The sequence below is a fragment of the Nelumbo lutea genome, chromosome 1 (assembly GCF_056320005.1).
Source record: "Nelumbo lutea isolate HS-2025 chromosome 1, American lotus-T2T, whole genome shotgun sequence".
NCBI classification, from domain to species: domain Eukaryota; kingdom Viridiplantae; phylum Streptophyta; class Magnoliopsida; order Proteales; family Nelumbonaceae; genus Nelumbo; species Nelumbo lutea.
In genome coordinates this window covers 111,446,941-111,469,385 of record NC_142684.1, presented here as the reverse complement: position 1 = coordinate 111,469,385, position 22,445 = coordinate 111,446,941, and the positions used below count along the sequence as shown (strand labels likewise).

The window sequence follows — 22,445 nt, the reverse complement described above, 5'->3', positions numbered from 1 at the left end:
TTGATATCCATTCGTTTGACACTGTAAGATGTCAAAGATTAGTCTTGTAATCCTTCGATCGTTAATTCAATGCCTTAGAACCACCGCCTGGCTTAAGCAGAGGCCTATAGCCTCCACTAATTTGCTTTTTCCATCGCTGTCCAAATAAGTAATTAATTACATGCATTTTGATAAGTAAAGGAAACAAAGATGGGATATCATGGCGCGTAGGAATCGAAATGGTCCAACTGTTTGGTTGGATGGGTTGGAATTCCATTTCCATTCTTGGTGGAATGGCATTCCTCATTTGAAGGAATGGCCATTTCTTTCCTCTCAGCTGATTCCAATTCCTGTTTGAATCAAACAGACTATGAGAATAGACTATTCTGATTCTGAGAGTGTGATTTTCATTCCAACTCCGACTATGAACCAAACAGACCCTTAGAATTACTTGTGTCTGTTGGTGAAGAATGTTTGGTGTAATTGCAAACAAATAGATGCAAAAGGCAGCACTAGTACTGGTGAAACAGCAAGGTCACCTGACTGCCTCCGCAAGAAAGCATTTGGTTTAGGTTAGATGAACATGAACACAAAGATTTGCAAACTTCTATGCAAAGCTTACTTTGTTTAAGCTTGCAGTTCTACATCCAAGCTCGAAACCCCAGTTGCTGAGATTAAGACAGAAAAATAGTAAATACATAATCTGTAGGGCATAGATTTCTGAATTTGAAAATGGTTACTCCTATGGCCATGATTATAGCATTCCTCACTTGGAAATGTTTCTTATTACAAGACTCCTATGACCATGATTCAGAGCATAATGGAAACAGGGTACGTCTTATCTCCCACAATCATGAAATGGGATCCTTCCTCTATCACTGATAAACCATCTTCACGAACTTTACTGAGGTGCTCACATGGTTTCAACATAAACTCAATTTTAGCTCTTTCCCCCACTTTCAGGTGCAAGCTCTGGAATCCTACCAACTGTTTCATTGGGCTACCATGTTGATGATTGACCTGCCGTTTAAATAGCAAAACTGAGTGTTTACCTGCCATTTCTCCGTAATTTGTAACTTCAACAACAACTGAGAACTTCATTCTGTCGCAGCGTTCTTCACCCATTTCTGTTACAGAAATGTAGCGCATGGAATTTGAGTCCTCTTTCACTTCATGAGTGGTGACATATTCTTTCAGGTAGAGTTGTTTTTGCGAAACTGAGCTGAATGCATAAGAGAAGTTGGAGTAGCTGAGACCATGGCCAAATTCAAAAACTGTTTTCCCTTTGTAGAATCTATAGGTGCGTCCAGGGTATCCAGAAGCTAGATCTGGCCTCATCCTCATGTCTGTCATCGGGACTTTGGTGAACTCCTGGGGGTACCAGGTGACTGGTAATCTTCCTCCTGCATAAAAACATGAATTAGGCCAACTTGATTCAATCCATATCTACTTATCTAGGTATGAAAGTAAGGAGCTAGCATTCCTCCATTGTTTTCTCACTAATCTTTGTATCAAATACCATATAATTTAAACATTTCAATGCTAAGACTACAAGACTAGAAACTTCTGCTCAAGTGCTCAGTGGGCAGATCCTCTTTTCAATGGAAAAGAGGATACAGTGGAAGAGCATAGTCGGTAAAATTCACCTGGGTTCTGGTCTCCAAATATAATCCCGGCTACCGCAGTGCCTCCAGCTTGTCCAGGATAGCCTGCCCACAAGATGCTGCCAATTTTTTTGTCATATTTGGCAAATGAAATATCAACTGGACCACCACTGAGAATCACCAAAACCACTGGCTTCTTTGCAGCTCTCGAAACACTCGTGATAAGAGCATTTTGCTTTCCAGGGAGTAGCAGGCTATCTCGATCCTTTTCTTCCTTTTCTTGTGTCTGATCTAAACCCATAACCAGAATTACGTAATCCACAGTTCTCGCCAGTGCCACAGCTTCATTGATGGAAGCCGAGGAACATGCTACCGAGTCACAACCTGCATGATACTTGGCATCTGGGATGTAGCCCAGAATTCCATGGAGAATTGAGGGAGCCGAGGAATAACACGGAGGGCCAGCATAGTTTCCGAGGAGCGTTTGTTCAACGTTGGCATTGGGGCCGATTACTGCTACGGAGATGGAATTTGCTAGACTCCTGGGTACCGGGATTGGGAGGAGCTTGTCTGAGTTCTTCAGTAAGACAATGCTATTAGCGGCTGCCTCTATGGCTAAATTACCATGTTCTTCGCTGCAGACATTCTTCGGACTAATGTTGCCGAAAGGTTGTTGAACTGGGTTGCCGTTGAACAGTCCCAACCTCATTCTCACAGAGAAAAGTTCGTGGATAGCTCTATCTATGTCTGATTCAGATACCTTTTTCTGTTGTACGGCTGATTTGGTGTATTTCTGCAAGTAGGAACCACAGTTGACATCCATGCCTGTATTTTTTCATTAACCACAAAGTTAAAAAAAAGGTTAGTTTTTTAATAATTGGATCATAATGCCGTAAATCAATGCAAGAGAAAGTGTAAATCCGAAAATTCTCTATCATTGTTATGGTCATGACTCATGAGTGCGTTACTGGAGTTCAAAGAAAAAGGACTCGAATTGGATAAGATTGCAGGCATCCCAACGCGGGATCCACGACGAAAGGTGGTCGAAGGACAAAAAAGAATGGAAAATTCTAATGAAACAGAGAACCAAACGGCGTGATGCGCAGAAATGGTCAGACTACCACGTACCAGCTCTGAGGACATCTCCAACCGCATCTTCCGGTGTCCTAGCATAATGGTGGGTATCGCGGATGATCGAAACAGCATCGCAGTCCGACGTGATGTACCTGATTACCAAATCGAAATCAGCGTAAAAGCAGTATTCGGGTTTTTCTTTGAATTATCCATGAATCATCAATCGGGAAAGTTGGTTTTAATTTGATCTTTACCCATTAAAACCCCACTGTCCTCGCGCAGTTTTGGACAGGAGATTGTAATCTGCACAACTTGGGATTCCATTAACACGATTGTAAGCGCACATAATGCCACTTGCCCGACCTTGATTGATACAACTATGAAACGGAGGCTGATACGTATCTGCTAAATCCTGAAGAGAAACCTGTGCCCCAGAACAAGAAAAGAAAATCGATAAGACCTAATCCAGGACTAGGCCAGACAGTGAAATGAAGCCATTTTCTGCCTTTAAAGCACCGCAATCAACGCCTATAGCCATTACTCAAAGTTTCAAAAAAAAAAAAAAAAAAAAAAAGATGAGCACCGATCCATCCTCCAACAAAGTTTTTCGAAATTTTGAACAATGGGATTCACTACGATTAAAGTTTCTATGTAGCTAGGCGAAAAACACTTTGCTCGAAGAACGCCCATTCTACCAACAAACAGAGTAAATGCAGACTGAACTAGACATTTTAATTTCTAGGCTGAATGCTAGGAGACCGAAGCGAAAGATGTACTTACGCGAGCATCAAAGCCATAGCGAGTGGTTCCGTTCCAATTATCTAGATCATAAGCAGTGAAATGCTTACAACAAGCTGAAGCTTGGAGGTGAACACCAAGCTTGCCTCCTTCATATGAATCCCCTTGAAGCCCTCTCACATAAGAAATCGCATACGCACTAGTAACCAAGGGATCTTCACCTGGTGTCTCTTGCCCTCTCCCCCATCTGGGATCCCTAAATATATTGATGTTCGGAGCCCAAAACGTTAATCCGCTGGCTTGTCCGGCATTATATATCGCTCGAGCTTCGACACCAATGGCCTTCAGAGAAAAAAATAAAATAAAATAAATACACTTAATAGAATCAAAATTCAAAAAACAATGGAGGGGATACGGGAAGTAACGTTCTTGCCCTCTTCGCAGCACAGCGGGAGTAGTTGAGTTAGGTGCGAACCTTTGCAATGCGGTACCAGAGATGGGCATCAAACGAAGCAGCACTGAGGATGACTTGGGGGAAGCTGGTAGCACCTTTAATGATTCCGTTGAGTTGGATTCCGCGTCCCGCGGAGGTGACGCCGTGCAAGGCTTCCGACCACCACTCGTAGCTAGGAATACCGAGTCTGGGAATCGCCGGCGCATTGTTAACGAGCTGAGAGATCTTCTCGTCTAAGGTGAGACGAGAAACGAGATCTTTAACCCTTTGGGGGATGGGCAGGGACGGATTGCAGAAGGTGTAGGAGGCGGTTGCAGGGTTTTTTGAATCACATGCGAATGGAGGCTGAGTTGCATCGGCTGAGGCGAGGACTAGAGAGAGGTGGACAAGGAAAACGAGAATGGAGATCATTAGGAGCTTCATTTGCTCGAGAGATGGCAAGAAAACGAGAGGCTGAGTTGCAGTGACTGAACTGAAGTCATGGCCTTTTACTTTATTAAGAACGACTGTCTGTGTTCTTCCACCACCACGATGACCATAATACATTTGTTTGTATTGGCAGTGTGGGCCGTGGCCGTATTTTCACCGATGCCAAATTATGTTAATACCCTTAGCTTTGTTGAAGTTGAAATCTTATGGAATTAGAGTATTTCAACAATGTCGATATCATTTTGCTCCTAAAATCGGTTCTCTCAAGTCTGAACCCTTATCCCTGTTTTTCCTAAGCAGTGCTTTTTATTCACTTAATTCCGGATCAGTATTTGTATTTTGGCCTATTGCCACTTTAGTTTCTGAATTTTAAAATGCAACAATTCAGTATTTAAACTTTTAAAATGTGTCAATTCATTATCTTTTTATTAATCATTCGTTAAGTGAAATTTGAAAATACACAAATGTTTTTGAAGTGTCATTTAATTCTCTTTATCAATCATTTATACATTCGTAAAAATTAACATTTTCAAATCCTTGCCTCTTCTATTTAATAAGTTGAGGTCACCAAATACCCATTGAGATATGACCCCAATTTTATTGAATAGAGGAGATAAGGATTTGAAACCATTTATTCTTTTTTATTAATGTTTGGATGGTTGATAAAGAGAATTAGATGTACATTTGTAACTTTTCAAATGTCACTTAATAGATTGATTAATGGACATGTACTACTGAGTTATCATGTTGTGAAAGTTTAGATAATGAGTTGTCACATTTTAAGGTTTGAGAACTAAAGTGGCACCATCTGATTTGATGTACCAGAAAATCTATAGGGATAAATATGATTGGGCTCTAGATGTAATTACATGTCAGCACATGAAAGGGTGTTGACATGTAATTGGGCTCTAGATGTAAAGTAATGATAACGGCCCACACCAAACATGTAAATAAGGTAAGTGAGAAAGGGTGCATCTAGAAAATAAAAAAAAAAAACAAATGAAAAGTTTGCATGGGATTAGAGTTGTTCATGGGCCGAGCTGGGATCGGGCCAGGCTTTCACTTGTCACTAATGAAAATATACTAGGCCCGAGCTCGAGCCCGACCCGACCAACGAGCCTATAACTTGGGCCCGAGCTTGCCCTGGTAAAAAGCCCAAAACCTGAGCTCAAGCCCAAAGGCCGACCTAATTAAAAAAAAAATTTCCTATTCAAATTAGAATTAAAAATTCATATAATATTTTTTTTTCTATTTAAATGAATAATGGGCCTACAAGATGATATTTTTTCACTTTCTTTTATATTTTAAAACACAATAACACAATTTTACATTCTTAAATCAAAAAATTTATTCAAATTGACATAATCACATAACTAATTTTAAGTTTAATATTAGGTCAGGCCGGGTCGGGCTATTTTGACAAAACCCGAGCCCAACTCAAATTTATTGCGGACCGAGCTTTTTTGCCCAAATTTAAGCCCGCGGGCCTATAAGCATATTCAAGCCCATTCATATTGGTGCCCCACAAAGCATGCCCCCACATGCAACCCATCTGCATTGGGAACATTTTCCATACTTGTCATGAGCAGATGTTCCCAATGTACGGTTTGGCTGTAGTGTGGGGCATGATCTGTGAGGCAAGGTTTTTAAAATCGGACTGAATAAGGAACCATTTTGGGGTCGAATTGTCTGATCGTCCAGTCTGAATGAATAGCTCACTTTAACAAAAAATTAAAGAAATTAAAAATCTAAAAAAGGTAAAAAACTATTCCCAGGTCAAACGATTCGATGATCTGACCACCTGAGTCAATAATTTACTGACCAAATCTACAGTTTTTGGCCAAAAAACGATTTTAGAATTAAACAAATAAGCGGTTCCGATTTTTCCGGTCCGGTCCAGATTTGAAAACATTGCTGTGAGGTATCCATGAGAATTCAGTTTCACCATCCGCTTGACAGCTATGTATTCAGTAATCCTTATCTGTCTTTACAAAGGGCATTAATCGTAGAACATGACCATTTGTTATACATCCTTATACTTAATATCTTGATCCACCATTAGGTTAGTACAATATAGGGTTCAGGTTTATTAAGTGAACTGTGAATGGTAAAATAAATAATAATGGAAAGATATGTTTGACCATTCAAAGCACCTATAAATTTTGATTAATACCACTAGATCGGTCATTGACGGTGAGTTACTTTCAGATCTCATGACTTTTCGGTAAAGTTATTCCCGGTATGTTGTTATTGATATCTTTGATGGGCCATGGGTATCTACAAATTACGTTGAATTGTAGAATAAAGATAAAAGTAGTAGCTGGCCTTAGGCCCTTAGAGGTGTATGCATCATGCGTAGACAATACCACTTCCTACTACTGGTCCACCTCCACCATCCTTATCCCCATTTCTCACGTTCACTTTCCTCAACATCTCTTCTATTATCCCATTCCTCCTGCCTTGCTTTCTCTAAAATGCACCACCACCACAATCGACAGTCCTCTTTTACTTTCGTTTCGTTCGTTTCAACTTTAATCAGCCCCTAACACCTATCAATTAAGAGTTTGGATTTCTTCCTTACACTCATAAGGTGCCCCACAACACATCCCAACTGTGTATTATTACACTATCCCCCGTGACTGGAACATGTGCCAATTGTGTATTATTACTCGGCAGTCCTCTTTTATTTGATGCACATACATCAAAGTCTATAAATCCAGATCTCCTCCCAACCAAAAAAAATCCTTCCAACATGATCTTATTTGTTTAGATGCATGGTTTATCCATAAAAAAATGGTTGTATTGGATCAATGGCGAATTGCTGCAGGGCTACATTGTAAACAAATTAATTGCTCGGTGCTGGACCCAAAGGAATGGCGCTGCTTTTTTGTTCAAGTGAGAAATAGAAAGCCATGAAAATTTTGATAGAGAATTTTTGTTAAAAGCTTTCTTTCTACTTTCTATTTCTCTTATTTTCTACCACACCAAATATAGCATTTCAGGTTCAATAGAAAATAAGAGAAAAACAGAAAACTGAGAGCAATTTCTTTAAGAAAGTTTGCTAAATTTGTTAAAATTTTCTCTTCAAATATCTGTTTCTCTCTTCCTTTATTTGCAATATATATTTGCCTCAGTTTTGGTGTAGTCTAGTGCACAATACTCCAGCCAATGTGGGGTCTCGGGAGAGACAGATATGCACAACCTTACCTTGCACAGAAAAACTGTCTCAGAGATTTGAACCATAGTCACCCAGGTCACAACAAAACAACCCAACGGTTGTACCAAGGCCCACCTTCTTTTGGTAAAGATTATAAAAATTGAATTTAAATATCATATATCGTATATGATTAATATTTACTTACACGCATGCATAATACATACTTTTATACTATTATTTATAAATAAAATATGTGTAAAATTTATATAATTAAATTGACAAATATTATCTTGGGAGTATGGGATACCTTTCACATGTCCGGTCGAGATGGGTCCAATAATTCTGTATCATAAATCAGGATCCATATGCAACGCAATTTGTTGAAGTCCCTATCAATGAATTGATTTGTTTCACATGTAGCAACATAAGTCACTTTCCGCTATGGAAAAACATAAGGTTGTGTTTGGCTGCAGTGCAATTTTATTTGTACTAGTAAAAATGTATGGGAGCGCAAATGTAAAAAATACAAATTCTCGTTTAATTTTGTTTTCAAATTTACTTTATTTTGTTTCATGTCTTAATTTACTTTATTTATATTGCAACTAGGAGTGGCAACGAGCCGAACTTTTCACGAGATGCTCGAGCTTGGCTCGGTTTCAACTAAGCTCGAGTTTAAGCCTATTAGAATTTGGCTCGTGAGGCTCGTGACCCGGGTTGAATATATTATATATATATATTTGATATTTAATATATATAATACAAATATTATAATTCTTAATTTTTTAAATATCAAATAAAAAATATTTTTATATATAATTTTTTATTTTTATAAAATATTTTTTCTCAAAATCGAACTCGAGTTGAGCCGAGCTGAGATCTAGCTCAAGGTTTTGGCTCGAACCAAGCTCGAGCCTTGTAGAACAGTCTTTAGCCAAGCTCAAGCCTCGTACTATTCGACTCAGCTCGGCTCGAATTCACCCCTAACTGCAATCAAACAAAATAAGTTAGAAATTAAAACAAAAAGAAGTTAAAATTTACACTTAAATCATTTGTACTGCTATGATTTTACATCAGTGCAAATGTATTTGCATTGCAACCATACACAACCTAAGGCTCATATCCCTCTAGGCCAGCAATGGGTTCATCGCTAGAGCCCAATTTTTAGCTTCAAAACAGAGCATGGTTTTTTTTTTTTTTTTTTTTTCTCTTTTAGTTTCATGGAACTACACAAAGAGGGGTAGTTCATCCCCAAACCTATACCCTCCAGTTAAGGCAAGATTGAATCCCAAATTTCCATTATAACCGGTCAGAGACCTTACCAACAAAGCCAAAGTCCATGGGTGAGAGAAATCGACTTGGTCCATTTAAAAAGTTGACTTTTTTTTCTTTTCTAAAAAGTTAACTCAATCAGCTGACTTAAGTGGCTTATTAACCGAAATCTTGATTTTCTATATATAAATGAATCAATAAAAATTAGAAAATACATGTAAAAATGGATAAATTTCTTAAACTATCCTTATAGTTTAGTTAATTGATTAAATGTACCCTCACTGTTTGAAAATTGAGTGATACTATCTTTACTATTTCCAATAATTGATTAATACTTCTCTTGCGTTCCATCGTAAGCCATTCAAACGTGCATCTTATCACTCTTATAACTTCTAAAAACACCCAACTTACCCTTATTATAACTTCCAACCCTAAAAACATCCAGCTCTCCGCCGCACCTCATCCAACCCTTGTTATAACGCTAGAAACTTCAACTCCATCGTCAGACGATTTGGCATTGACACAGGTAAACTCGTGCTATTTTTTTTCACATTTTGCTCAAATAAGCCATTCACTAACCTCATCGAAAATCGTCAGATATCTCTTAGATATGCCGCTTTGGTTACGCTGAATAGGGGATTATCTGAGTTTAGATCTAAGTAGGTGCGACGAAGCCAAATTTTCCAAGCTCTTGCGAAGCTAGGGTTTCTGAGCAACCACGCCAATGGGAAAAGGTGCAAGAAGCTTTTGTGTGAGGTGCGGGCGCCACAACTTTCACATTCAAAAGAGCACGTGTGCCACTTGTAGGTTCCCTTTGAGCTGTATCAGGAAGTATAGTTTGAGCGTGAAGGCGATCCTAAGGAAGACCATCAGAAAAATACAAAAGCGCAACCAGAAAAAAAAAAAAAAAAAAAAAAAAAAGAGCCAATGAGGTTCTTAAATTCAAAGCACGAAAGTAAAAGAAGGTCGACTCTTCAATATTCATCCCCTTCCGCATCTCTATGCAATTAATACCTCATCATATGGTATCCAATCAAGCCCCCCATTTCTAGTTTGCACGCATTGTTAATATCACTTCTATTTTTCACACATCGTTAATATCCCCATCTCTCACCATCTGTGACTTCCGTTATTCCTTAATTGCTGATTCAAGAGCAATTCCAGCCATGGAGCTTGACTCATGCCAAGCTATTCCATACCAATCCCGAAGTCAATTGTTGGATGCCACTGAAGATCGGTCCCATGATTTGAGTACATAGTCGAGTGTATTCCATTTCTCTCTGGATGGATATCTGCTGAGACACTGGAGATATCCACCAATTAGCTCAATTCCTACAAAACAGCAAGGGTGGAGAGAACGAAGGGGACGGGGAGAGGATGGAAGGTTAGCCATCGTTGGGTTTGAAAGGTTAGGGTTTTGATGAACTAATGTTTTTTTCTATTTTGAAAATTTGAAAAAGATTAAAAGTTAAAATGGTCTCCTTACCTAAAAAAATTAACACTCGCTGCGTGTGTTTTGGCTTAACCATTAAGTCATGTGTTCTTTTCTGCCTCTTTTCTCATTAGCTCCGTTAGAGAGAGAGAGAAATTTTTCTTTCTTTTTTTTTTTCTGTTTTTGGTTTTGAACAGAGAGAATATAATTAAACCCAGATCATGTAACCTGGCATTGCATTCGGGTAAGGTTATTCAGGGTTTTTTTTTTCCTTTTTTTTCTGGGAAAGATAAGCATAGCTAACTTTATTAACCAAAAGAAGAAGCTTTACACGCGAAGAACCCCATGAATGTCCTCCCAAACAATCCAGGATGCAAGGTTTGCTGCATTTCGTCCAAAATTTAATTGTTTGGGCTCAGTTTGAGAAGTGCAAAGACAAGATTAATTTAGAACGTTTTATACAAGGTTTTGCATTAAACATATTAGCATTTGCAATCTTCCCATATAAAGCTTTGGCTTTTTTTCTTAGATGTAATTTCTCAACAAACAAGGCTCTGGTTAATTGCTTTTTTTTTTAATAATAGAAATTGCTATTTATAACTTACCATTAGATTAGGAGGAATAATTAATGCTAGTAAAAAACAAGCTAGTTCATGCAATTCATAAGTCCCACCTGATCTGTACAACGAAAATTCCCCATAAGTTTCATCAACTCTTAAAACTCTTTCTTCGCTAGCGTTTACTATTTCCTATAAAAGTTTTTAATTGGTCTTCACGTCCTTGTTAATTGTTTTCATGATGCATATAATTAGGCACAACATCACTCCCATGTCGTCCTAAGGTATGGGGGGTTCACCATTCAAAAAAAGGTATGGAAGTTCGCATCTTCTGCTGCTCTATATTTGATCATGGCAAAATTTGAAGAGTATAGATCGATATATTAGTAAATAAATTTGTAATAACTATTAAATTGACCACCATACGGTGGGATCATCCACCTCCTCGTTGGTCAAAGAAATCCTAAATCCCACCATATAGTTATACACCGGAGGAAGGAAATAAATACCCAACAACAGGCAGACACAACAAACTAAGAAAAGGAGAAAAACACAAAGCAAAGGAACAAAACACTATGAGTGAGGGAGATTACAGCATGGTTTTTAAAACCGAACTGATTAGGGGTCCAGTTACCGGATCTAACGGTCTGACCATTTGAATCAAATACTCGGTCTGTTTTGATAGAAAAATAAAAAATAAAAAATTTCAAAAAATAAAAATGGTTAAAACCATTCTAACAGTTAATTACTTGGTTAAGTGGTTTGCTGACCAAAATCAATAATTTTGGAGGAAAATCTGGTTCTGGGGAAAACAGAACCAGTAGATTTGTACATATAAGACAGTGGATTTATACTGCGAGGGGACAGATGTACATATAGCTTTAGGCAGCCTTACTCTTGTACATATAAGACAGTGGATTTGTACATCAACCGGGCCAATTCGACATAAATCAAAATCAAATTCAACTGAATCAAACTAATTATATGCTAATTATTTATAAATTTACAAAATAATTTAAGGATTGAGACTTTTCTATTATAATTACATTTAAAAATATTCTTTGAATAATAATTATGGGTAATTAAGCATAAGGGCAAAATGCAGAGAATAAAAAAAAAATCTTGAAAGAGGAGACCTAGAACACTATAAATAGGGCCCCATACCCATATGGGGACCCATTATTAAGAACCGAATAACTAAACCTATTATGGAGGAGAGAGAACCCATATTCTCTCTCTCCTCCCTCTCTTCTTCCTCTTCCTCTTTCCTCAACCTCTACAATCCATCACCATATCCCTCTGGACTTTCGGAGTCTGGCCACCCTTATCTCACGGTTGACTTACAGCACATATAGAGAGGTTATTTCAAAGATTTGAATCCTGATCATCCATGTCAGAATGGAGGAACCCAACTATTAAAGATGTCAATATGGTTAGGTTAAATGATAAAACCATCTTGATGTGACCCAATATATTGAGTTCAAGGCAATCTTGGTCATATATATTTAGGTTTAACTTCGAGTTAAGTGAGCTTAATATCCATCATCATTTTCAGTCAAATTTAGGTTGAGGCAAACCTGTACCCATTCCTAACCCATTGACATTCCCATGTTTTGATCTGTTTCCCTTTCCATCTTGTTCCTAGTGTTGTTTGTGATTCTGTCTTGGCCTGTATAGCCCGGATCAGCCAAGTTCAAAAAGTTTTGGCCCTGTAGAGCCATTTTTCTTCCAGCCTGACGCAGAAATAATTTTTCTTCCAATAAGCTTGTACAGCCAGTTCATATATTTCAATAATTTTGATTGTAAACATAAATTAAAATTTTAATTTATTAAAAATGTTAATTTTATTAAACCAACAAGTCCGAATGCCCGGCCTGGGCCCGGCATGATCATCCCTGGTTTGTGATGTCAGTAGTTTATCACCTATCATATGTGAGTCGGTGATGTTATGTTTGTTAACTCGGTTACATTTTGAGACATGGATGGAGATATTTTGTAATGTGGTGTGACAAGGCTTAAGCCAGTTATACCATATCACCTTTCCATTTCAAGTTTCATCCATGTAATAAGTTAGTGTCTTCTTCGTTTTTGATAAATATACAACAGGTGATCGTGATAGATGTTCACGATGACGAGCGGAGTAATATAAATGGCATTGAAGTATTTGCAAATAAGTTTTAATGAAGAATTTGTAAATATAGGAGTCATTTGTTAAGTCTTTTTATATATTAATGATTGAAAGATAGGGAGAGCTTTTGCAAATACATCTTGAAAGATCAAAGACTGTTTGGTTGAAATATTTTACATAGATCTCACAAAAGACCATAAAATCTAGAAGACCGTTTGGTAATATGAATGTCTTGCGTGTGGACCAACAAACCTTTCATTTAACACGTGAGACCTACATACATTTTCTAAGGTGGGACCCGCAAACCATTGGTGGACATGTATGTGGGGATCACATACATTTTACAAGACGGGGCGCTAAAAGACTGTAAAAGCTTCATTTGAAGCTTCCTGAAAATGCCCAAATTTGGACTTTTGGCGTCTTTTATGGGCTGGAGCTTTTCCATAATAGATTTTTCTATTGCCAAACAGGAAACACCTAGAATTCAGGCTTTCGAGCTTCTAAACAGCCCAAAGCCTGCGCGAAAAGACTTGCCAAACGCGGTCATAATCTTTTTGACTTTTTATAGCCTAGAAGACCAAAATTGGGTCTTTCTCCCTTTTACAATCAAAGACTAGAAGCAAGAAAAATTTATACCCTAATAAGCTCATGGAAGCCCAAGATGGCAAAAAATTTTCATTCATGTCTTCACCTAAAATCTTTCATTTACCAGCTCTATAGATCATAGTAGACTAGGATACTAACGATCTAGATTTTTAAAGACAAGATCCCAAAAGCCATGGTATGATGGTTTTAAAACCATGGTGTGTACTAGTGTCTCTGAATCGTCGTTGATCCGGACGGTTGGACCATTCGGCCCAGAAACCATCCAAGCAACCGGTTCCGTTTCACTCTTAACCTATTCTTGAGTCAAAAAACGTTGACTTGATCAGAAAACTACTGACCTGGGCGGTTGAATCGTCGACCCGTTCGACTCGAACAATAGTTCCTAGGAGATTAGAGACTGAGACAAGACTGATCACACAACAGAGAGAGAGAGAGAGAGAGAGAGAGAGAGAAAAAGAAGAAGAAGATCTGAGATCTGAGATATCAGTTCTAGATTTCATATAAGAGATCTACGACTGTTGTCATCGTCGTTGTGTCGCCGTCGTCATCGCTGATTGATGAAGTCAAATCGTCCTCTTCTTTCTTCTTCCCTCCTTCCTTCATTTCTTTGTTTTTCTCATTCATTTCCTCTTTTTTCCTTTCTCTCCTTTTTTTCTTTCTTTCTTTCCTTCTTAGCCAACAACTAATAGTCAAGGTTCAAAAATTCGATACGATACGCCCCATGTCGGGCGTATCATATTGTATCGTATCTTTTGGGTCCCGATACACCTATTTACAGGTGTTTCGAGACCCCACTAATTTTTAATGATAAATATGGGTATTAAACTACCCAAAAACCAAATTTTGAAAAAAAAATGTATTTCCGTGTGGTTCAAAGTACCGATACGCAGAGATGTATCGATGATAATAGCAGTCTAAAAGTTGCCCTAATAATCTAAACCGCCTGAATCGTTTGACCCAGACAATTGAACTGTTGACCTAGAAACTGGTGGCCACAAGTGTTCTGTTTTCGAGTCGTTTTTAAAACCTTTGCGTGTACATCATAAATCTAGTCCATTTGCAAGGAGTTGAAATATTGTATCTATTCCTTATTTTTTTACCTTGTAAGCTATAATATGACCTATACTGTTAACTTCTCTATTTACAAAGGTTATATTATATGACTCAAAAGACCATTGATTTTCTGTTGTTATCCAATATTACCATAATGTTAGACAAAACCATTGTTCTATTTTTTAAAATAAAAAAGAGAAGAATTTAAAAATAAAGACGTAACTTGGGAGGCATTTGGAGCTTATTTTTGCTCCTATTATAAAAGAAGAAATAGTTTGATTGATAGCAGATATTAAAGCCATCTCATATAAAATTACAAAACCTTTTAGAAACACGGAGTGTGGCCTTAATCTTATCATTCATTGTGAGCCAAACCATTGTCGTTACGTTTTGGGTTGATTAAATATTATATATTATTAGAAGGTGGGCTTTGATGAAATGATTGAGTTGCTCCTTTGCGACATGGGTGTGACCAGGGATCAAATATTGGAAATAGACCCTTTGTATGTACAGGGGTAAGGCTGCATAATCTATCCCTCTCCAGACCTAGTATTGGCAGCCTGACAGAAATGTGATGCATTAGGTTGCCCTAAATATCATCAATATAAATATATACATTAAGCTGAAATGTATACATAAGAAGGTCTAAGGATGAGGAAAATGGAATCTAACAGTATTTTTTGCTTTTTTTTTCATAGAAATTACAAGAATGTCACTCTCTACCAACTCTCTTTTGCTTTTTTTTCTTTCAAATTACAAGAATGCCACTCTCTCTCTCTTACAAATTACAAGAATGCCACTCTCTCCTATCAACTCTAGGGGTGTCAACGGTTCAGTTAACCGAACCATGGGTAGTTTTTGCACACCAAATTGGTACTACTGATTTTTCCATTTCCTCAAACCAAAATCGAACTGATACCACCGGTTAACCTGTTCATCAGTTTTGATTTTTTTGGTTTTTTATATTTATAATATTATATTATAAATAATAAATGATATATAATATATTATACATATTATAAAAATATATAATATATTTATAAATAGATTATTATAAATATAAAATATGTATATATTTATATATATAATGAATATATATTTATATATAATATATAGAAAATATGTGATATACATTAAAAATATATATAAAAATACATAAAAATATATATACTAGTCGGTTCGGTTAACCGTTGGTTTTTTGTAGGTTAACCAAAAATCGAACCGGTCCTTTGGTTTGGTTAACCGCATTTTCCAGTTTGATTTTCTCAGTTCGGTTCGGTTTTTCAGTTTTTCATGGACACCCCTAATCAACTCTCTCTCTCCTTATAAATTACAAGAATGCCATCTCTCTCTCTCTCTCTCTCTCTCTCTCTCTCTCTCTCTTTCTCTTTCTCTCCTGCCATCTCTCTCTCCTTATAAATTACAAGAATGACACTCTCTCTCTCCAACTGAGGGAGACCTTAGCTCAGCATCATGGTTGCTAGGGGACCTGCAATTAAAGGTAGTCGAGCTCGAACTTCTGAGCTTGAGCTCAAGTCTCTGATTCGAATTGAGCTCGAGCTAAACGACATCTTGACCAAGTTAGATGATACCTTGGCTCAGCACCTCAACAACTGAGGGAGACCTCAGTTCGGCACCTCATCAACTAAGGGAGACCTCACCTTGAGACCTCGCTTGCTAGGGAAACCTCAACTTGACACTTTAGCAGTTGGGGGAGACCTTGTCTCGGTAGCTCGGCTACCAGGGAGACCTTCAATCAAATGTCTCTCGAGCCTAATCAAGTGTGTACATAGGGTGTCACCTCGACTCTGCACGTTGGTCACTGAAGGAGATCTTGGCTTAGCACCTCAACAACTAGGGAAATCTCAGCTCGACACTTCAGTAGCTGAGGAGACCTCGGTTTGGCACCTTAACAATTGAGGGAGACCTCGGCTACTTAAGAGACCTATAATTAAAGGTACCTGAGTTCGAACTTCTGAGCTTTTGACTCGAGTTGAGCTTGAGCTCAAGCTCAAGCTCAAGCTCAAGCTCAAGTCTCTAATTCAAATCGAGCTCGAGCCTGATAGTTTATGAGCGAGCCCCTGCAACGCAGAGCCCCATCTGCTAGTATATCATTAAGAGCAAACCAAGAAACAAGTGAAAAATAGTTGTGCATCCTAAATTTTTTCTTCTTTGTAGGGGAGCAAAAAAATCGAAAAATGAACCGACCAAAACCGAACCAAAAGATCGGTTAACTGAACCGATCGGTTCGATTTCAGTTAACCAATATAGAAAACCGACGGTTAACTGAACCGACCAGTATACATATATTTTTATATATTATATATATTTATGTATATATTATATATTATATATTATAAATTAATAAATATGCATTATATATAAATATATTTATAATATATGATATATTATTTATTAATTAAAATATAATATTTTATATATATTTATAATTTTTATTATATATTTTTATAATATATATTATAAAAAATAAAAAACTAAAAAACTGACGAACCGAACCGGTTAACCAACTAGTTTTGGTTCGTTTCGGTTACCAGTTTTCCAAAAACCGATAGTACCAGTTCGGTCCAAGAAAAAGCCCCATGGTTCAATTAACCGAACCGTGAGCACCCCTACTTCTTTGGGAAATTGGCCATTAGGCCTATTCCATTCAACCAAAACTAAGTATAGATATTATAGAGAAATCTTCTAATACAATATAAGTTTGATACAAACAATGGGATGAGGAAGCTAGGAAATTAAAGTAACACTTGGAGTGAGATTCAATAAAATTTCATCAATTAAGTTTTCTACTTGTATTTACTCATTTTAGAACTATTATCAACATCCTAAAAAAGCTTTACATCCCTAGATTTGATATAGAAGAGTTGGGGTTTGATGGATCATACAACCTATATCCCTTTGATCTTTTTTAATGACAAAAAGTAGAAACTAATGGATTTGGATGATGTTTTAGGTAATCTTGGGGTTAGAGCATTAACTTCAGCAACATAATCCCATACATGTGATTGATTCAAATTCAGCCTTTTTGAAGACCATATTTCTTATAGTGTTTTAGGCACTAATTTTGAGGGCACTTTATTCAAAATGTAAACTACCATGACCATCTTAATGGCTTCACCCCAGAAAGATGTGGGTAAAGTGGCATTGCTCATCATACTATGCACCATATCCATTAATGTTCTATTTCTTCTCTTAATAACACCATTTTGTTGAGGTGTACGTGATATATTGAAGTTTGATGAATAATCCCATGCTCTTAGAGAAAAGTATCAAAAGTCTCAAACTCATTATACCTTATGATTTTGATTCTATTATCTAGCTGATTTTCCACCTTAGCCTTGTAGACTTTGAATGTACGTAAGGCATCATATTTATTCCAATCAAATAAAGATAACCAAATCTAAAAGCATCACCAACAAATGTAATAAAGTATCTGTGCCCACTTCGAGTAAGAACTTTAAGAAGGACCGCAAACATCAGAGTGAATAATCTAGAGGAACTCAAAACACCTAGCACCCTTGGGAAATGATTTTCTAGTCATTTTGCCCTTAAGGCAGTCAAAGCACAAAATTGATATGCTTCAAAGAAAGAGACCCAAGGCTTGTCTTCCCCCGCATAGGTGCACTCTTTACAAAGCTGATGGGGAAACCAGGTGCCACTTTTTGGTGTCTTGCTTTTTTGCCAAAACTATTTTGGAATGTGTTTTCTTATGTTTTGGGTGTAGTTTGAATCCCCCAGTGAATATACAAATCTTATTTTCTCCCTCCCTTTTTACATGGCCAATGAAAAGAGGTAGGTTAATGTGGAGGTGTATTAGGGCTATTGTTTGTTGGACCTTGTGGGAGGAAAGAAATTCAAGAATTTTCTCAGAAAAAGAGAGCAACTTTGAGAACTTAATAGAGTTGATCCATATAAGGGTGGCACAATGGCTGAGATCCTTGGGTTTATTTACAGATTTTTCCCTAAATGACCTTTTGAGAAATTGGAAGGAGATAGTAGGTTCTACCTAGATTAAGAGGATACCGAGTCCCTCATGGATATCACCCCCCCCCCCCTTCTAGCTTCATAAAACTGAATTTTTATGGTAATAGCACGGGGAATCCATGGTTTTTAGGTATTGGGGGAGTTTTCAAGAATGAGAAAGGGAATGTTTTAGCCATTTTCTCAAGCCCAGTTAGAGAGGGTATCTCTCTTAGGGCTGAGATCTCTACGACATTAGAAAGAATCCAAAGAGCAAAAGAATTGAACTTTAGGAGGTTGATAATTGAAGGTGATTCGAAGGTGGTGGTAAGATGATTAAAGAAAAATAAGTATGGAATGTGGAAATTTAGCAATGAAAGGAAAAAAAAAAAACTCAAATGATTGGCTAAGGACATTGAGATAAAATATAGCAAGGTGAAGAGACCTACTAACTCATTTGCGTAATGGCTGGCTAACAAGGGGTGAATAGGGATTTTTTTGGGGTTCATTTCTAATATTGTATTTGATTACTTTTTGCAGGGGAGTTAAGACAATTCACCTCCCTCTACTTGTAATTTACCATATTTTCCCATAATTTTAATCAAGTTGCATGTTATTGATAAAAAAAGATAATCAAAATTTACACATGAAATTATTCCATCTCTAACCAATCTTTTAAGACTGTCTTTAGATATGTGTCTTAACCTTTGATGCCAAAGCATGGATGAAGATTCCATATCCTTTCTTTTAGGTGGTAAATTATGAATAATACAAGATTCGACATTCACAAGAAATAAGGACTTTGCAAATGACTGATCAAGATTTAATTTATAAAGCCCATCTAAACAAGTCGTAGAGCCAATTTTATTCAATCCAAACTAGTAGTAAGAGTTCCATCAAAAAAATAAAATGAGTATTCACAAGCATCTAACTTTGAAACTGAAAAGACTTGGGTAATGCAGAAAACACAACATAAACGACGAAATCATTAGGAGTGAGCATTTAGTTTATTCAATTAAAAACCAAAATTTTTGGTTCAGCTTTCAATTAAAACCAAATTTCATTAACATACATAAAATATTATATATTATAATATATTATGAAACTGGATTTCATTATAATATATTAATATATAAATATATATTATATATTATATATTACATGTTATATAATGAAATTCGGTTAATTCGGTTTTTCGGTTAACCAAATTTCTAATTTTGAAAACTAAAATCAAAATCAAAATTTTCAAAATCCCAATTATCCAAAAACTGGAAAAAAAAAAAAAAACGAACCAAAAAAATTGGAACCGGAATTTTTGGTTCAGTTTTAACTGAATAATGCCCACCCCTAAGAATCATCATCTAGGTTCATCTTCAAATCTTGAAGCTGATAAACAATCTTCTATGCCATACTAATAAATTCTCTAGTAGGTTCATCTTCAAATCTTGGTTCAGTTGGGAAAGCAAACTCAAAACCATAGACTTTGTGGAGCTTACAAACTAACTATTGGTGATATTAGGGGTTTCCCTGCAGTGCCAGAAATTTGAATGTCAGGCTTCAATGGCTCAGAAATCCAGCTTTGAATGCTAAGAAGAACTATTTTATTGGCCCATTACCAATTGTTACATCTAGTGTGAGATTGCCTATTCACATTTGTTGGAGGTTGTAAAGGCTTGGGTATTGTGTGAGGCAAATGTCATATCCACAGGTCCCTATATCAATCTGACTTCTTCATCTCTTGTAATTGTTTCCGGTCAAAAGTTCAATGAAGAATGATTGAAATTGGATATATGGAGTAAAATAAACAAATTATAAATCATGCATATAAGTAATCAAACATGACTATCAAATGACCAGTTATATTGGTCTCACCCTCTCTCCTTTAGGTTCAAGAATGATTCTATAATAATCCAGTGGATTTAATCACACAACAAGGCAAACTATGGATACACATGCTTGAATATTTATCACTTAAACCTTTGGGTTCAAACAATTAATAATAAATACACACGTATGTAATTCCTTTGATCACTCCAATTAAATTACAATGAATGGTGTTACCTTTGGGTTAATCATTTATGGATTCAATGGAATGGATAACCAATAGTTAGGATCAAAAAGCATTGAATACCAATTTAAGTTCCAACTAGTTTAGCTTTTGGTTCTCAAATATTTGGTCTACCATGCAGCCAAGAACAAAAGTAAATGATCAATAATTAAATAAATGCTCTATATTGTACACTCCTTAATTTTTATATAAACATGGAATAACACATATGATTGATAAATAATGCTAATTCTCTAAATGGTTTGGAAAAATATAAATAATAAACTTTTTAACAGCAAATGTCTTTCTCCACCTATTTTGGTTGAACGTGCTTTAAATTTTTTTTTTTTTTGAGATTTATAAGGTTGTGAGTCCTCAATCGTTTCCCTCTATGCCTAAATGTTGGAGAGCCATTAGGTAAAAATGCCCAAAAGTGAGGAACATCAAAATAAATTTTGATAATTCTCAAAATGAGGATGGGGCTTGCTCAATTGCTTGCATTCTTAAAAATCATTTTGGAGAAATTTTAGATGTTAAAGGCTACTTTATTGGAGTTTGCTCTATTAATCTTGTTGAAGCTTAAGCAGCTTCGGAAGCTCATAATTACTTTTCATTTGTTTGTATGATGTCGGGGTCGACCTACCTCCCGTTTTGTATATATAGCTCCTATTTTACTAAAAAAATAAATAATAAATAATGGTAATTCAAGTCATAATCAATCTAATCTTAAGGCTAAAATAACAAAAATAATAATATTCATCCCTAATTAAAATCATTCTTCATGTGATTAAAGTGGAATAAAATGTCTCTAATTATCAAACAAAATGCAAAATAAGGTTATAATAGGCTGAATCGGGCATTTCATTGCAAGAATAAGGGATAAATGTGATTTCAAAACTGGGCTGGACGGTCGGACCGGAAAAACCGAGAACCGGTCATTTGACTGGTTCCGTTTTTCTCCAAAATCATTTTTTTCTTCAAAATCATTGATTTTGGTCAGCAAACCGTTGAACTAGCCGGTTAACCGTTCGAACGGTTTTGATCATTTTCCAATTTTTTTATTTTTTTGTCAGAACGGGCTGGCTGTTGGGTCGAACGGTCGGACCGTATGAATCGATAACCGGACCCCTGACCGGTTTGGTCTTCGGTTCGTTTTTGAAAACCATGGTCAAAATTATGTTTGAATGGGTGTTAAGCTCCTAAAAATGGCTTGAACCAATCTAAAATAGGTCAAACCGGCCAGCCAGCCCAAAAGTTATTCTAATATGTTGTGGACCGGTTTGGATTGCATAGACCAGATTAAACCGGTCAAACCATGTCCAAACAGCTTGGTTTGCGTAGGTAGAACCAATCCAACACGGGTACCGTGTTACATGGCAGCCATGACCCACCGTATATGGTATAGGTCTGTCAAAAACGGGTCGAACTCAACCCGCATAGTTTGTCTTCTTCCCACGAGTTTTAAAATCAGGTTTTGCACAACCTGGATCATATGGATGATTTTAGACCCTCCATTTCTGATCTATTGGAGGCTGACCGGTGTTCGGAAGTGACTGGAAATGGATAAGGTCATCTTGGAATCAATCTCCGATCACTATTTCACCGGAATCCGGTCAATTCATTGGAAAATAGAATCTGCGCTTTTAAGCATTTTAGACCAGTCTCTGATACTAGTTTGAAGGATGTAACTGGAAATTGGCCACACAAAGTATTCTTAGCAAGAATTTAACGAATGTAGATGTAAATCTAGGCACATACCTTCCATTTCTGCCATTCTGAACTTGCAGACTCTCAGTCTGCTTTAGCTTTCTCAAATGATTCTCCACTCAACTCTAATCCACCAGGGTGATGGGAAACAAATGGCTGAGAGGCAGCTTCGTTGAGCGGTGAATGTCCCTAAATATAGATGTTTTGAGGCAATCAAAAGGTCCATTCAT

The 22,445-nt window shown here is 36.8% G+C and overlaps 1 protein-coding gene across 1 annotated transcript; it reads right to left on the bottom strand.

The window, feature by feature from the left end:
• Positions 1-575: 575 nt before the first annotated feature.
• On the bottom strand, positions 576-4,506 carry LOC148876809 (Glycosyl hydrolase family protein). Its single transcript, XM_088971595.1, has 6 exons — positions 3,871-4,506; positions 3,438-3,737; positions 2,912-3,081; positions 2,712-2,809; positions 1,626-2,408; positions 576-1,382 (listed from the first exon to the last, which is right to left on the bottom strand). The coding sequence occupies exons 1-6, from the start codon at positions 4,393-4,395 to the stop codon at positions 790-792; spliced, it is 2,469 nt and encodes an 822-aa protein (XP_088827721.1). The 5' UTR covers positions 4,396-4,506; the 3' UTR covers positions 576-789.
• Between the last annotated feature and the right edge of the window lie 17,939 nt (positions 4,507-22,445).